Here is an 18,271-nt window from a genome sequence, read left to right on the forward strand (position 1 = left end):
TGGCACCATTTACAATACATCCATTCAATCTAAAACTTTTAGCAATAATTTCATATATCCCAACAAATATACAAACAATTTAAATTCAGCCAATTAGACATTTTAGAATAACATTAAAGTAACATTAGATAATATATTTAAATTGCAGGTTAAAAAGAAAATAGTTATACTGCCATTGAACTGTGGCATTCTTAACTTCTTTTTTATTAATTATTTAATAATTTACAAAATAGCTTGATTACCTATCAAAAAAATAATAATTTATGAAATTGCTGCAAAAATGAAGTACCAATACTAGCACAAAGTCAAATAGAAGTCTAATGGAAATGTGAAAATATCACCTTTAGGTTTTGGAACAAGTTGAGGACTCCATATATATCCATAGGGGACATCAGGAGGGGAGCTATAGGATCCACTTAGATATGTAACAGGCCTTATACCTAATTTTTTTTTCCTAAACTCGTTAATGATATCCCTTATTCCAAGCCAAACCATCGTATCAACAATTTGATAAGAAAGCTGCAAAAAGAAACCCATCTTATATATAATTATATTGCAAGGAGAATTACTTGAAGGAAAATAAAACTAAATGATGATTAACAAAAACTCACTCTATATAAAATTTGTTGTCTCACTCGAGATAGAGGGTGGGGGAATTCACTAGTAGGACTGAAACGAAAAAAAGGAGTCCAATGTCATGAACTCATGCGAATATTCCCAGTAAAGTTGTTACATACAGTTAATATATATAGATATATATGTAAGAATGAAAGAGAATAACTGTTTTCGGTAACCATATAGCTTGTCCTATCATGTTTCTCTGAGAAATATTTAATACCAAAAAAACAAAGCGTACATAGATTAAAATGTTTGTCTGCAGCAAAAGAAAACAAGACTTACGTCCATGGCATTGTGAAAAATACATGAAGTGGTACTTTTAGTGCCTCTGCAACATGAGTATGTCCTGAAAAAGTATTTGAACCTGTTAACAGCTAATTAAATGACTGCAATCAATGTATAGAAAATAAACTTTCTTTGGCAACAGCCTAAACAGGAAGGAAAAATTATCATTGTTTCTTCTTTTTGACAATGTATAGAACATGGTCTTAAGCACACGTACAAGCTAACAAAAGTAGACTGGTCTAAAACATGATAAGAAAAACATACTGCAGAATGGCTTTGAATTCCAGTTTTTATGAAGCAAACAAGCTTTACTTCAAGCAGGTTTAATAGTTGGACCCACTTAAAAAGTCACGCTGTACTGTACACATCTGTTATTATCACCAATAAGAATTATCTAAACATAAACAGACTCCAAATCATATAATTAAGTTTTAACTGAGAAGTCTTTCAATTCTTGTGAATCATATGGCTTCAATTACAAGCACCCATATATGCACATTGCAAACAGAAGTGTTGATAAAGGATACCTGTCCCTATTCTAGAAGGTGCTGAGCTATAGTGAGGTTCTATTGTATTTTGTGATTGTATCTAGTTTTTTGTCTTTGTTTTTCTCCCTACTTCACTAAGCAGTTGGGTCTTAGTTTCCCTCAGACTCCTCTGAACGGTAGTGGGCTTAGCCCACACAGCCGGTGCCTTAATGAAGCTCTAAACGAGCTGTTCTTGACTTTTTGATAAAATAAATTTTATTAATAATCAAGCAAATGCATAGGCATAATCACAGTACACAGGAAGTATACTACAAATACGCCTGATGAGAGCGGGAACCGGTCAAAATGCTCCTGAGTACTATAATTGGGAATACAAAGGTGGACTGCCACCAAGTGGTAAAGAGTAGTAATAAAATAAAGCCTTGGGTTCTTCCACTATCATATGTCTTCAAAATTTCCCTCATTTTCAACAGATCTTTTCTGCTCTCAACAAGGTAATAATTTTGTGTTGGAATGTTAGGGGGCTGAATGAGGTTAATAAACGTTTGCGAATAAGAGCTCTATTAAGGCAATGGAAAGTGGAAATTATCTGTTTACAAGAAACAAAGTTGAAGATTATCAATAGAAGTATTATTCGGAGCTTATGGAGCTGTCAATATGTAGGCTGGTCATATTTGCCTTCGAAAGGGGCTTCGGGTGGAATTTTGATTATGTGGGATAAGAGGGTGGTGGAAAATAGTGATGAGTTTGTGGGAGAATATTCGGTTGGGTGTTTTTTTAAAAACACAGAAGATAATTTTTTATGGGCGTTTATTGGGGTATATGGTCCTAATTTGTACAGTGAGAGGAGGTTGCTTTGGGATGAGCTTGCTGGCCTATGTTCTTGGTGGGAGGTACCGTTGTGTATAGGTGGAGATTTTAATGTGACAAGATTTTCCAGCGAAAGTTCAGGGGCGGGTCGACAAAACCAAGCTATGGTGGATTTTTCGGATTTCATTTTTGAGGTAGGCCTTATGGATTTACCATTAATGGGAGGCGATTACACTTGGTCTAATAATCAAGCCTGGTCAAGACTTGATAGATTTCTCATCTCTCCCTCGTGGGAGACACAATACTCAGATGTAAGTCAAACTAGGCTTTCAAGGATATGCTCTGATCACTTCCCTATATTGTTAGCTTGTGGCGGTACTCAAGGGGGTAGAAGGCCGTTCAAGTTTGAGAATATGTGGTTAAAGATGGATGGATTTGTGGAGATGGTCAGGCAATGGTGGAATTCATACCTTTTTTAGGGCAATCCGAGTTATGTACTGGCTGGAAAGTTGAAAGCTTTGAAGAAGGACTTGAAGATTTGGAATGAACAGATAGTTGGTAATGTAACTTTACAAAAGAAGAGTTTGTTTCAGGAGTTACAAGGCCTGGAGGGTGTAGGGGAAGAAAATATCAGAAAAGGTCAGGTAGTTGCTGAATTGGAAAGATTGACTTTAATGGAGGAAATTTCATGGAGACAAAAGTCAAGGGCCTTGTGGCTTCGGGAGGGGGATAAAAACACAAAGTTCTTTCATCGCATGGCCAATGCACATAGGAGGTTTAACTACATTGAGTCTTTGAGCATAGATGGAGATGTATCTTCAGATCAGGGTGAGATAAAAGAGCATGTGGTAGGGCATTTTGAACATTTGTTATCGGAACCTCATGCATGGAAGCCCACAATAGATGGTCTAGCTTTTGAGGTAATTGACCAATATAGTATGGATTGGGTGGAGAGACCATTTGAAGAGGAAGAGGTAAAACAAGTAATCAGGAATATGAACAAAGATAAAGCTCCAGGCCCGGATGGATTCACAATGGCTTTTTTCCAGGTTTGTTGGGAGGTGGTGCGAGAGGACGTAATGCTGGTTTTTCAGGAATTTTTCAGTCATGGCAGATTTGAGAAAAGCTTAAATGCTACTTTTATTGCACTAGTCCCTAAAAAGGCCGGTGCAAGAGAGGTACAAGATTTTAGACCGATTAGTCTTGTGGGCAGTGTGTATAAGATACTTGCCAAAGCTCTTGCTAACAGGATGAGCACGGTCATGGAGAAGATTATCTCTAAGTCTCAAAATGCTTTTGTGAGGGGGAGACAAATTTTGGACTCGGTTCTTATAGCTAATGAATATTTGGACAGCAGGCTCAAGTCGGGAGATCCAGGTATTTTATGCAAACTCGATATAGAGAAGGCTTATGATCATGTAAATTGGGATTTTTTGATGTACATGCTGAGGAGATGTGGGTTTGGGGAAAAATGGAGGAAGTGGATGAGATACTGTATGTCATCGGTTCGCTTCTCGGTTCTGATAAACGGTGATCCCGTGGGTTTTTTTCATAGTTCGAGGGGTCTGCGACAAGGTGACCCACTATCACCTCTTTTATTTGTCTTAGTTATGGAGGCTCTAAGTCGTATGGTGTCGGCGGCAGTAGGAGGATTTTTTTCAGGTTTCTCAATGGGAGATACCCATGGTTCCACTATTATTTCTCATCTTTTGTTTGCAGATGACACTTTGCTTTTTTGTGAGGCAAATGAAGGGCATATACAATCTTTGAAGGCCATCTTACTATGTTTTGAAGCGGTATCCGGGTTGAAGGTTAATCTTGCCAAGACGGAGATGGTTGCGGTTGGAGAAGTCAGCAATATTAGAGGGTTGGCGAATATTTTGGGATGTGGGGTTACTTCGTTGCCATTGAAGTACCTGGGTTTACCGTTGGGGGCTTCTTTCAAAGCAAAGACAATTTGGGAAGGGGTGCTGGAAAAATTTGAGCGTAGGTTGGCCGGGTGGAAAAGGTTGTATCTCTCTAAAGGGGGGCGAATCACACTTATGAAGAGTACCTTATCCAATCTCCCCACATATTACTTATCTTTATTTCCTCTCCCCGCAAGTATTGCTTCTAGAATAGAGAAACTTCAACGGGATTTTTTGTGGAGTGGGCTAGGAGATGAGCGTAAGTTCCATCTAGTAGGGTGGGAAAAGGTATGTTCCCCTTTGAGAGACGGTGGATTGGGGGTCCGGAATGTGAGGGCGTTCAATAAGGCACTATTAGGGAAATGGTTGTGGTGTTATAACCATGAGAGGGGGGCTTTATGGAAAGGGGTGGTGGATATGAAGTATGGAAGTGAAAGAGGGGGTTGGTGTTCTAAAGAGGGTAGGGGGACATATGGAGTGGGGCTATGGAAGTTTATTCGAAAAGGATGGTGCTCTTTTGCTAGTAATACTCGTTTGCGTTTGGGGGATGGTAGTAGGATCAGCTTTTGGCAAGATGTGTGGTTGGGAAACACGGCCTTGAAGGATGCTTATCCTATGATTTTCAGAATTGCACGGGAAAAAGAAGCTATGGTGGCTGACTTGCGGGTTTTTAACCAAGGCACACAGGAGTGGACTATCAACCTCACTCGGGATGCACACGATTGGGAAGTGAATGAGCTGGTGGGATTTCTGAGCATGCTGTACAACATTACCACTGCTGCCACTTTGGAAGATACGATGGTTTGGTGCCCCTCTAGGAAAGGGAAATTTTCGGTAAGCTCTTTTTATGAATCCATTAATATGCACCAAAGGCATATTTTCCCTTGGAAGAATATCTGGAGGACTAAAGCACCGACAAAGGCTGCATTTTTTGTGTGGACGGCAGCTCTAGGGAAGATTCTGACCTTTGATAATCTTAGAAGACGTGGCCTCATTATTATGGACTGGTGCTGTTTGTGCAGAAAAAGTGGGGAAACGGTGGACCATTTACTTCTTCATTGTGAGTTTGCTCGAGATATCTGGACTAATTTTTTCAGTAGAATGGGCTTAGCATGGGGGATACCGGGTAGGGTGGTTGACTTGTTAGCAAGCTGGAATGGGATCTCAGGAACAGCACAAATTGCAGCAGTGTGGAAGATGGTTCCTATATGTATTTTCTGGTGTATTTGGAACGAACATAATGGGAGACTTTTTGAGGATCATGAACGCTCTTTGGAAGAGTTTAGGAGCTTTTTCTGGAAGACCTTGTTTGTGTGGGCCATTGCTCTTGATTTGAATGGTCTTAGTTTTCATGATTTCCTTGTAACTGTTTCGAGTCACTAAACTGGTGTATTCACATGTATACTTCTAGTGTACCTGGGCTATGCCTCTTTCATATCAATAAAATAACTTATTACTTATCAAAAAAAAAGAAAAAAGAAACAGCAAAAAATAGCACGTTGATTAAAGTGAGAAATCCATGTTAGAGCTGTTGAGGAAATACTTTATATAAAGTGATAGCATATTGAACTTTCAAACAAAAGACTATTGCAATATCAATACACTCTCAAAATATATTAATAAATTTGATAAAAAGAAAAACAGAATCAGAGAAAAAACGATCAATGGAATTGCATGATAAGAGAACTCTAATATTCAGAAAAAGGGATAAAAGAATTAGCGATGGAACCTAACCATATGCTGGGGGATTTGCAATTATTGCATCTGCTTTAAACGGAATTTTGGAATCAGGATCAGATTCCATGCATGCAGGAAGTAAAGAGAATATGATTTCCTTGATTTGATTTCGCTGGATGGATATTTCTGAAGGGTCTGATGGTAAGAAACCTTTATTCTTAACCATATCTGCAGAAATGACATAAATTTATTTGAAGTAAACAAGAAAGTCAAAAGGAAAGGGAGGAAGGAGGGGGCATTATGAAATCTATAATTCATGAGTTATACATGCACTCATGAAATCTTTAACCTATGACTCCATCCTAAACTACTTTTCTTACAAGGGACTCGGTGCCATTTGCACTAAAGCTCATTGGCAAAGCTCATCTCATGATTCAAGACCTGAATAATTCCATTTTTTTACCCCTGGCAAGCACTAAATTGAAATCTAAAATTGACCATTTATACACCAAAGGCCTATAAGTTTTTTTAAATCAATACTTTCAAGGGAAAAACCAGAAGCCCATTATTGTTTTCCCAAAACTATAAGCATTAAGGTTGAGCAGTTAAAATATACAATAATTAATTCTAAGCAGCTGAAGTGCAATGATGAATTTCATGCATTAGTTTTAATAAAATTAAAGGCGAGAATAAGAGTGAAATAAAAAAGTCTTGGGGCTAGTTTGGATGCTTAGAATATTTCAGAATTCTGTGAATAGTAGTAAAATTGTTTGTGAATAGTAGTGAAATAGTTTGTGATAGTAGTGAAATGGTTTGAGTTAAGATGTTTTATTAGGTTTTGGGAAAGGAGATAGAAAAAGTTGAATAAAAATATTATAAAGTTAAAAAATGGTTTGAATATAATATTTTAATATTATTTTTATTTCGAAATTTAAAAAATTTGTATTTCCTTTTTTGTTTTGTTTGGAAGTTTGGGAAAGTTGTATTGGGTTTTGTGTTTGGATAATGATTAGGTAATGATTAGATGAAAAAGTTGAAGATTTGAAATTGAAAAGTGTTTTGTGTTTGAGTGATGTTTGGGAAGAAAATTATGAGAAGTTTTGAGAATATCTGAAAATATCTCATTACCCAAACAAGGCCTTAATAATTAGCTGCAATTAATTTAGTGCCTCATGAATTTGTGTCATGGGGTGTTAGATCCGAGAATTAAGTTACTGATGGCAGAATCAGAAAGTCACTCAAGTCAAAGAAGCACTTTGTTTGACAGCACTTACTGGTTCATCCAGAGCCCATATAGTTTCTAACAGTTTGACTAGTTAGATTTTTAATACTTTGGAGATTTGCAAATGCATGCAACTATAACAGTGTTCCTTTCTGTTATCGCTCTCTACATATTTTCTTTACTGACATTATTTAGGTAGGCCTATGACTGTTTCTGCAGACTTCTGTTTATGCTACACGCACCAAGTGCAGTTACATGTACAAGTTCAGGATTTGATAACTCTCAAAAAATTTATGACACGGAATCAACATTTTTTTATTATTAAACTGCATTTAATTTCATTACATATTCTCAGTCCACAAAATTTCCAACATTCTTTTGAAACAATACGGATGCTAATACATGTCAGTTCTTCCTGTCTTTGTGTTTTGAGAACCTTGTTTTTTTCTTTCTTTTATTGATGTAAAAAGCACAAATCCTATGTGACTCGAACCGATGACTTCAACATCAGCCCAATCTTATGAGCTGGAAGGTGTCTTCAGGCCCAAAGAAAATTGGCCATTTGACCTGGAAACTCGTTATAATTATCAATACTAATGCAAGCCAAAAAAAAGGGAGGTGTCTTCAGCCTTCAGGCACAACAAATCTAGTTACTAGAAGATTACAAGAATAAAATGAAACGAAAATTACACAAAAAATATATAAAAATATTAAATTAATCAGACTGTTTCCTTATAAAAAATAATTTTATAAGAAATAGATACGCCAAAAATTAATTATTTTTTAATTAAATTAATCGGGGTTGAAGTTATCAGCATTTCTAAAATTAAATTAGGCACTGACCTTTAATGAAAATGAGTTTTTTATTCATCAATTTAATATAACGAAAATTTTATACACTACACCATCATCCCATCTTATCCCAGTACAAGGTAGGATGGCCCATCAACCTTTGAATTTATTTTTAGAAAAATAAGAGATGATCCAAGGTTGATGAAAAGTGCCACATTTATAAAGTGGGATGACGGTTGGATAGTAGTGTGATATGTAGCAATACGCTTTAAATATGATTTATCGACATAATAAGTAATAACCACCCCCAATACCTCCACCTCAAGGAAACATTATACAGCCAGACATTGGCCAAAGACCATGGGCAATTTGACCTAGAAACTTGTTATAATGATTATTAGCAATACTAGCTCCAGGAACATACATTATAGAAGACTAATACAGCTGATAAGTTCATGTATTCTTATAATATATTCCTCTTTTTTCAAAGAAAAAAGCATTTCAAAAAACTGGGAATCCTAAAAAAATTTGTACTTTTCCATTAAAAGGATAATGCCAAATTTAATTTTGCAAATGTTGATAATTTCCATGGGGAAACATAGTTTTTGTCCTCAAGTGGTATCTTCTCTCTTTGGTAGACTCGATAGTTTTAGTCCTCAACTAGTATCTTCTCTCTTTGGTAGACTCGACCCTTCTCACCTCCGAGGAAAGAAAGCAGGACAAAAAATGTAGAAAAAGGTAGACAAATTTTCCATTACTTTTATCAGGTAAAATATCTCCGCTTACTCTGCTAGGAATGAAAAGCAACAAGATAGAGCGCCTCTATAACATCAATGCTATACTTATTATCCAAACCATTAATATATGACAGATCAATAAGAGGAGATCATGTCAAAAACAGTAGATTCACAAGAAAGTAGCATTTTAACACTTACAACCAGCAAGAACTTTTGGATCTCCACCTAAAGGAAAGAACTCCAGCCCAGCAGTCAAGACAAAATCTTTGAAATTAGCATGAGTTGCTAGTCTAACCCTATGGCCACACCCCTACAAGCAAAGTTTTCATGAGTTCACATTACCAGTAGAGAATGTGATTCTGATTTGCAATAAAACATAAGTTTTCATTTACTTTGCATATGCAACCTATTCTCCACTACAAATGATTACAACTAAGAAACCATATTGCACAACTCACATTGAAATTCAATAATCTTGTCAACTATCAATACAAGGAAACATTCATAAACATATAAATAGACCATGGAAGTTGTGGCAATGCAGGTGTAAGGCAAGAATGGAAGGAAGATGTTTTTTGGCGGAAGAGGTTTGGAGATCTGTTCGTGTTTGGCTCGGGAAAGTGCAAAGCAATCTGTCCAAGTTTGCTAAGCTTTCTTTTGCTAATGAGGATAGGCTGAGGGATTTGTGTATTCCTATTATCCCGATTAAACCAGATCGGGTTCAATTAGTTTATTGGGTGAAGCCAAGGCAGGGGAGATTTAAGTTGAATATTGATGGCTGCAGTTTCGGTAATCCAGGGAGATTAGGAGCAGCTGGATTAATTCGGGATATGCATGGGGATATGGTGCTTTCTTTCTCATGCTATCTTGGGGATGGAACTAACAATCTTGCTGAGTTGAAGGCTTTGTTAATTGGTTTGAAATATTGCCGTGCATTGGGGCTTCAACAGGTGGACATAGAGTCGAATTCATTGGTTTGTGTAACCTGGATTCATCAACAGAGATGTGGTGTTTGGTATTTAGAAGAGTTTTGAGAGGAGGTTATGAGATTGTTCAGAGGTGGTAATTTTGTTATTAACCATATCTTTCGGGAAGAAATGCACCGGCGGATTATTTGGCTAAACTGGGAGCTCAAGGCTCGACTCGCGTTTGGAGATCTTTATTGCATGTTCCAAAAATTTTTAAAGGTTTGATTCACACTGACAAATTGTCTTTTCCTTATTTGAGATGTTCTTGAGTTGATGTATTTAGTTTTAATTGGCGTTTTTTTTTTTGGATTATTGATTGTTGTGATTGATTGGTAATAAGGTTTTTATTGGTAATGACCTATAACCATGGTATTCCTCCGCCATAAGTGAGGGTTTATCAATAAAGCTCAGAGGTTCCGTAAAAAAAAACAAAAAAATGCCCAACCTTCCTTGGTAGAGACATTTTAGGCATACAGATGTTCTACAAGCTTGGTTTATCAATAAAGCTCAGAGGTTCCGTAAAAAAAAACAAAAAAATGCCCAACCTTCCTTGGTAGAGACATTTTAGGCATACAGATGTTCTACAAGCTTGCAATACGTTTAGTGGATAGTCAAGAGTACATTATAGCAGATTACGAAGCCAGTAACAAATTAGCTAAATTATTATAAAAAAATTTAGAAAGCCTAGAATACAAAACAATCAACAAGGAGCAGCTTTATGGTTGAAAACAAGCAATATGCAACTTGTATAGTATAAGAACAAAAGAAGAGTACAAGAATAAGGAAGATAAGGATAAAAGAATGGTAGAGAGAATAAAGAGTAAACCTATCCATATGTCACTGAAATTGAAAAATAAGGTCAGCCGTGATCCTTAGATTTTGGACTGTTTAAGTGACTTATTGATGAAAATAAATTGAACTGAATGCATTATGACATGAATACTTGATTAAATAGATCCCCTATGGCTGTGGTTTATCCTAGTGTAAAAAGCTGATAAGATCTAGCTCAAATGGCACCTCCTTTCCCGTAAGAATAGGGTAGAGGGTGAAGTCGTAGGTTCAAGATTCAAGAATGCCGCATGCATCTGTAACATAGTAATCAGAAGAAGAAAATAATTCATGAATAACAAAAAATTCTCAAGAAGCCTTAAGGCATGGAAAAAAAAAAGGAAAAAAAATTAACCAATTCAACGGGTATTGAGTGAGGTAAGAGGGTCCTAAGCATGTCAAAATCTAAACAGTATCCCTAAAAAACCCTTACCGGCTCTTGAGCGCCACTGAGAAGAGTCACCATTTCAACTAAAATGGTAGCAACATTTTAAATCCCTATTCCTCCCCAAGCCAAAAGTAATAAAAGATTCCATTTCTATTGTTCATGCACTTCCTACATTTGTGAGACAGCACATATTCAAGACTGTGATCCCAGAATCAACCACAACATGCACAAAGTACTTGGCAAAAAACTTAATTAACGTCACACGTGTAGATGCATCATGCACAGCACTGCACGACACAACGTGCTCTAAGAGCCAGTTGAATAGTGGCAGAGGATAGCTTTTTTTTTACTTCTTTTCCCAATGAATCCTATTAAAGAGATTTGTTTTAAGGCCTAACAAAAGCAGAAAATGAAAATAACCTGCAAACATTTTCCAATGGCAACAAATGGTTGTACATCTCCTCGTGTTCCAACAATAAGCATCACAATTTGCAGTGGAGGTATATTTTGAACTTCACTGGGTTCTGTATCAGCAGCAGTACCAGGAACAACTCCAGTACAAAAATCGAAGCTTTGAGATTTAATATTTCCAGGAATTTCAAATTGTACTGTCCCATCCTTCTTAACCATGGCCACTTGTTTTAGCCATTTAAGCTGCAGGATTTTCAAGTGTCGTCAATACCAAAACATGATCCGGGAGTATGTTTGGATGAAAGATGTTTTTGAAAACAACTTATATAAAAAAAAAAAGATGTTTTTGAAAACTATATATGTTTTTAAGGAAATTTTAAAGATGGATTTTATGGGGTTGAAAGTGATGGGATCCACTAAAAATATGTTTGGATTGAGAAAGGTTTTTAGAGATACTTTTATTGGGGTTTGAAAAAATGATGCGGCTGGTTGAAAAAATGTTTGGGAAGAAAACTTTTGTGAAAATGTTTTTTCGAGTTTTGTGAAAGTCGTTTTGGTCTAAAATTGTTTGCATTTTGAAGAAATCTTTGTTCCAAAATGTGACCTTAACGCACAAAGCCATGAACTTTTAAACCACATATTGAGAAAGCTTCAGCACATAGAAGCAGAAATGCATACGTACATATAATATATGTATGTGTATATAATCAGGCACAATCAACTAAATTCTAACATTATTTGGATCAGGGATTTTTCCACTTAAAAGTATTTTTTGACATTTTATAGATGGCACAAAAGCTTTTTCTACAGGTTATATCATAAATAAACAGCCTTGGCAGACTTTAATGACTTCATCTGAATTCTAATACTCTGATCAAGGGAGTCCAAAGTGCATGCAGAATAAATGTATGTAGAATAAATATTAATAGCCTCTATATTCTTTTTTAGGCCATATAAATTGTTGTGTCATATTAGATGCTCCAGACTCAAAAGGAATGTCAACTTCGATCAAACAGGGTGTGATTTGTGATTAGACAACAGGAAATATTTGACTTTTATGGGCATTGTGTTTTCAGGAGGCAGTCCAGAGTCAGGTTCGGTAAACCTATCCACAAAAACTAAGTCAAGATCTTTGGTTTAATTACAAATTCCTAACTAAGATAAACAAAATGTGCATAGTTCGAAATGTAAAAATCAGGAGTTAATATTATTCTTATTACACCAAACCTTCTTCTTGAATGGAGTTTTCTCGTCGGAAAACTCAGCTGCGAACCTTCCTAGCTTGTGATTCCGTTTGGACTTACTAATTTCACTGGAACTTGAACTTGCATCTGATCTTTTAACCATCAGGCCTTGCCCAGGAAAACACTTTGTTGATGAATTACTCCCAAGAATCCCTAAACGCACATCCATAAATCAAAATGTTAATACGTTGGCCCTCCCATCAGTTACAAACCCACCCTTCCCACAATTTATGAGAATATGTAACTAATGAACGAACAAAGCAACAGATGCGAGAGAAAATGACATAGGAAACATGGAAAAAAAGGTGAATGAGAAAAAGGGAACAGAGAAGAGAGTGGTATTGGCGTCTACCGTACCCTCGCCAGAATATGACACAACCACATTGCCGTCGACTGCCGCAGGATGAGGTTCGAGATCTACGGAGATATCCGAGGAGCCACCGGAAGAGCTCTGGCGGGGCTGATGGTTGCGCGGTGAGGACTCGGCCATGGGATGGTATGGAAATGGAGAACAGAGAGAGAATAGGTGGTGGGAAAGGTATCGCTTTTCGTTTACGTGTGTATTCGTGAGAGAGGAGCAGAAAAAAAAAAATACACAAAAGCTCCAGAGAGAGACACGTGTAGGTCTGCTTTCCAAGGAAATTGAAAGCCTTTTTAAGAGCGGGAGCGCGCAAGTAGGAATACAGCTTTGCTACTTGCAACCGAGCGGCGAAATCGTAGGGGAATCGGCTGCCACATCAGCCGATATATTTAAAAAAAAAAAACAGATGAATCGTGAGAGAAGGAGAAAAGAATTCAGAATTTCATAGTGCAATAGAAAACCCAAAAGGCTGCTCTGCGTTGCAGTCGTCTGCACCGATAAATTAACAGTACCTGGAAAAATTGTTGCCCATTTTCATGGTAAATATATTTAAGCTCGTCTCCATTCACGGCGTCCCGTCTGCAAGCTCCTACGCCCTACACTTAGAGCACAGCATCTATGTTCACAAGGAGATGGATTATTCAATTGTTACGTTGAAGCAACCCCATCTCTGTCTCTCACTCAAGCTCAAATGATATATTTTTTTTTTTTCTCTTCTTTATTTAAAATCTTGGATAAATTATTTACTTATTTTTAGAGAAATATTTTTTATGTGTTTGGTTCGCAACCCACTTCAAAGAAAACGTGTGTTGAGGATTGTGATTATGGAGGATTGTCTATTTCTGCTCTGCACTATTTATTAAGGGAGAACAAGCTGTTTTTTTTTTTTTTTTTCCTCTAAACAATTTCGCGTTAAAATCAAAACAGAGAAAAATAAAAATCGGTATTAACGAACACAGAATAAGAGTTTTTAAATACAACAAAATTAATTGTTTATTTATAAAATCATTATTCATTTGCATCTTTTCTGCAGTTGTTGAGAACTTGAAAGCTTTGAAAGGATGATTTTTTACGGTGCTTGGGGAAGATGAAGGATCTTCTGTGCTTGATGAGCATTTTTGTTTGAAAGTTAGAAATGAGAAAGTTGAAGACGCAGAGAAGAAGATGAAGGAAAGTTAACCGTTTTGAAAAAAATAAAACGTTACCGTTTTATTTAGTGCCACATGGGACTCGGTTCCCCAGCGGTTTCCTCAGCCGGTTACATCCAGCTTTTTTCGTAGGAATATGACAACGAAGGTAACTGCTTTGTTGGTTTGGGGTCCCTCTCAAGAGAAAACCTTAGCACCGTCCGTCCAACTACTCCCATTTAACAGTCATCCAATAGTTAAGTGACACGTAGGCTTCCCAGCACAATTATTACGTAGATGCACATGATCAGATTCTCACCACCATTTAAGAAGAACATACGAGAGAGAGAGAGAGAGAGAGAGGGATTGAGATCAGCACCCACACAAATAGAGACACCCAAAAGAGAGAAGGATAGAGCTTTTGGATAGAGATATAAAGATAAAAAAAAAAAAGTCTATTTGCAGGCATGAAGAGGGAAGGCCCCGTGCAAGCCAACTACGGTGGCAAAATGCGACAATGTCGTTTTTTGAAATAAGAAGAAACGGTTTCGAATGTTGGGTTCTCTATCATATTTCTTCCTCCTCCCCTCAAGATTGACATTCCCCTTCCTCCCTCACTCGATGAATCGTTTCTCTTGACTCTTTTTTAAATATTCGAATCCTTTTTTATTTTGAAAACGATTCATCTGCTTCGTGAAAAGACTTGCTGTCTATTTTCTCCTTCTTTTAGATTTCATTTTTTTTCCCGTTGGTCTAGTTGATCATTGATGAGAGTTTTCATACCATGTATATTTTGTATCGAAATCCAGCTCACTTTTTCTGAGTTTCTCGAAGCTGGAAATCTTAGAGTGTACCTATTGGAACTTGAAACAATTTTCATTTTTTTCTTGAGTTTTCTCGACAGCCAAACATAGTATCAACGATAAATTTCTACTATGAACATTGCGCTACTTAGGATATAATTTATTTCAACTGGTTCATGAAGGTTTTCTCTGACAAAAGATCATAAAGAAAAGGCTTAAACTTTCTATATCTCTCTGGATTTGATATATCGCAGTGGCTAAAAGTCTTGCTCCTTGCATTTTCTCTGAAAGGGGAAACCTACTCTCAGTATTTAACCAGTCCCTTATCTGAACTGCAGAACAAATTTGTGTAGCCCATTTCCAATTCCATTTGTAAATTAAGCACAAAAATGAATTATCCATTTTTTTCGCTGCCTACAGAACATACAAACTCATTAGCTGGGATAAAAGGATGAAAATAGCTATGGAAGTTGCCCAAGGCTTACAATATCTGCTCAAAAGCAAGGTCATCCAAAGAGATATGAGACCAAACAGAATCCGGGAAACATGGACACAGAGAGATCAGTAAATCACATCAAGCAATGGTATATATTCAAGCTGAATAAAGAAGCCCCTAAGAAGCAAAACCCGAAAAACAAATCCAAAAGTAATTAATAGCATGAAAACTGGGTAAAAACAGCAAGAGAAGAAGAAGAAACTTGAAAAGAAAAAATTGAAGAAAAAATCCAAAGCAGATCGTATGCAAACAAACCGCTTGCTTCTAAAGCTGTTTTGAGGGATATGGTTTGCAAAGAAAATGGGCGAGAAATGAAGTCATGTCCAAAACTCAGCTCTTTCAAAATCAAGAGAGATAAAAATTAGAGAGAACGAAAAGTCTATATTTGATAGGTGCCAAACTACAAGTGCACAGTATCGTAATTTTATAGTAAAGTGATGAGAAGAGTATCATCCTCAATGATTGGTACATTATTTTTGAAAAATACCGAAATTATATTTATCTCGATTTTATTTAAAAAAATCACTAAGATTTTTGTAACTGCAATTTAAAATAAAATTAATTTAAAGAAAATACTCAAAAGAAAAAGAAAAATGTTGTTCAAAGATCAAATCAATGGAAAAGAAAACTTCTAGGAAATCGATTTCACCTAATCCCTCACTATGTTTTACTCATCTAACTAATTGAATTTAATTCTCTCTGTTTCTTAACAAATCTCCAATTTATCCAAATGCCTCTTTCGATAATCAATTGGAAATATTCTTGTTCATCATTTTACACAAGAGTATGCAAATTAATAAAACAAGAAAGCAATAAGATCAATGATTTTAATACTACATAGGTTCATCTAAGTCTTTCGATCTCTATATTTACCTATGCCGAAATATCCAATATCTATCTTATAATTCTCTCTTTTAATAGCAAATCACAAGATCAAAATCATATAGTTAATGGTCAGTTAATTAAAAGCAATAGGTTCATAATAAATCAGACAAATATAGAAGATAATTACTTCAAATTAACATAGAAAAGCAAGCATAGTTCGAAACTAGATTTATCGTTTTCCTAGAATAAAGAAAATTTAGCTCATGCTAAAAATTAAATTTAAGATAAACGAATTCACCATAATTTTTCTGAAAAGAATGAAAGGAAATGAACACTGAAAAAATAATGCTCCTCGTTGTCCCAGCCTTCGCAAGTCATAGTATCCTTCTCCAAGTTGCAGAGTCTCAAACGAACAAAGAAAAAATCCCCTTTTCATCCAAATCCTGCTTGCGTCCAAATGTGCTAAGAGCCAAAAAATAATCTCTGTTCCGTCTTTTTTTTTCTTTTTACTCTTCTGCTCTCCTTCTTTTCTTTCTTTTTTTTTTCATTCTGTGTTACGTCATTATGTAGACGTCTCTCTCCGGTTATTTTTTCGTGCTTGCAAAAAATCAAATTGCGTCTAGTCGTTCGTCCACACGTACAACTCTCTCCTTGCGTCCCAAATGCAAATGCCGCTCCCATTCGTTTCGTGTGAGTTCCAGCTTCTACATCCTTCCAGCGTCCAAGAGTCCAGCTAAAGCTTGCTTCCTTCACCGTATTGCATGCCAAGTCAAACTGCCAAACTCTTCATTTAAATGAGAATGAGTCCCTAGACGACGGGCTTGTAAAATTTGAATATTCATTTTCTTCAAATCTGAAATAAATTTAAATGACAACAATGAAACCTAAAATCAATAAAAATAAGTAAAATTAGACTAAAGTTTAAAATTAAGAAGTGATAAAATATAATAAATTATGCAAGTCATCAAACACCCCTAAACTTATAACTTTGTTTGTCCTCAAACAAAAAAATAAAAAATAAAAGACTACTATAGACTATCAAGTAGACCCCATAGAGAAGTCTCATCACTCGCCAAGCCATAATCTGAATTAAATATCATAACTAGTATCTTACTTTTTTAACATCAAAGATAGAAGGAAAATTAATAAAAAATTTAGCAATTTTTTTAACAAGAGTTAAGTGTTTATTTCAACCTGAAGCTAAAACCTTGAGTGTGTGTGTGATATAGTCAATTTAACTCCAAACCACATGCAAACTCAGATAAAAGTAGAACAACTGAAATCATAAGAATTCTTTCAAAACTTAACCCCATAAATCCAATTTTCAGAAATCATCTCCACTAGTGTAGTCAAATACCAAAATCAGAGATCAAAAGGTCTTTAATTAGATTATAATGACAAGCTACAGGGTGAGGGCTAAGAAAGAAAATGGATAGGGAAAATCAAAGCAAATAAGGAAAATACTTGGTGGAAAGAACAATGAAAGAGATATCCACATGATTCAAGCCATAACTCTTCCTCGACTATATACTCATACTAATGACAATATTGTTGTTGTAATCAATGAAGCAATACCTACTATACCTTCAACAAAATCTGAAGTGAATTGCACTCCACTTATTGAGTTTTCTCTATCTTTTTCTACCATGATGGATAAATCACCTCTGGACAAAAGACACCGAGCAAAAATACTTTTTTTTCTACCAGCCACCCACCTTTTTTCGTTTAGCCACCTCGATTTTTGTAGCCTTTTCAAATCTTCAACCACTTCAACCTTTTTCTTTTTCTTTTTCTTCTTTTCTTTTTCATACACTTTGTTCAAATAGAGCATAATTTCCTTTAACTAACTTTATCTTTAAATGTAGATTTCCACCAAATTATTTTCTCAAACTATAAAAGGTAAATCATGGTTTTTCAGGCTTAGAACATGAATGGTTTATGTAGTTAAAAGAACAAGTAAAAGATCATGTAAAATAAGACTCAAGGAGATTGACTATAGGAATACATAGCAATGATGGCATGATAATCAGGACGGCTGGGAAAGCTTCCTGGTTATAACAAAAAAATTGCCTAGATCATTTCTCTAATATTTAGTATCGATTCGGATTTCACCTCAAGGATCCATCAACGGATTCTAGAGCAAAGCAAGATTGAACTTTCCTGGCCTAGTTAATTCAACTTCTTCTCTTCATAAGCAAAATGAAATAAATAAATAAAATGACTATGTGCTCAATTATGTTCAAGGACGAAGATTTAAATCAAAGTACTCACAAAACTCAACCTG

The 18,271-nt window shown here is 35.9% G+C and overlaps 1 protein-coding gene across 1 annotated transcript in view; it reads right to left on the minus strand.

The window, feature by feature from the left end:
• LOC108995789 (sterol 3-beta-glucosyltransferase UGT80A2-like) overlaps positions 1-12,938 on the minus strand; it is a 45,043-nt gene extending 32,105 nt beyond the window's left edge. Inside the window, exons 1-8 of the mRNA XM_018971417.2 lie at positions 12,733-12,938; positions 12,359-12,528; positions 11,141-11,374; positions 8,735-8,846; positions 5,843-6,013; positions 901-964; positions 612-669; positions 342-519 (exon numbers count right to left, since the gene is read on the minus strand). Coding sequence (XP_018826962.1) covers positions 342-519; positions 612-669; positions 901-964; positions 5,843-6,013; positions 8,735-8,846; positions 11,141-11,374; positions 12,359-12,528; positions 12,733-12,865 — 1,120 coding nt within the window. The 5' untranslated portion in view covers positions 12,866-12,938. The remainder of the gene's footprint in view (positions 1-341; positions 520-611; positions 670-900; positions 965-5,842; positions 6,014-8,734; positions 8,847-11,140; positions 11,375-12,358; positions 12,529-12,732) is intronic.
• Positions 12,939-18,271: the final 5,333 nt, after the last annotated feature.

This window comes from Juglans regia, chromosome 11 (assembly GCF_001411555.2).
Source record: "Juglans regia cultivar Chandler chromosome 11, Walnut 2.0, whole genome shotgun sequence".
In the NCBI taxonomy this organism is placed as follows: Eukaryota; Viridiplantae; Streptophyta; class Magnoliopsida; order Fagales; family Juglandaceae; genus Juglans; species Juglans regia.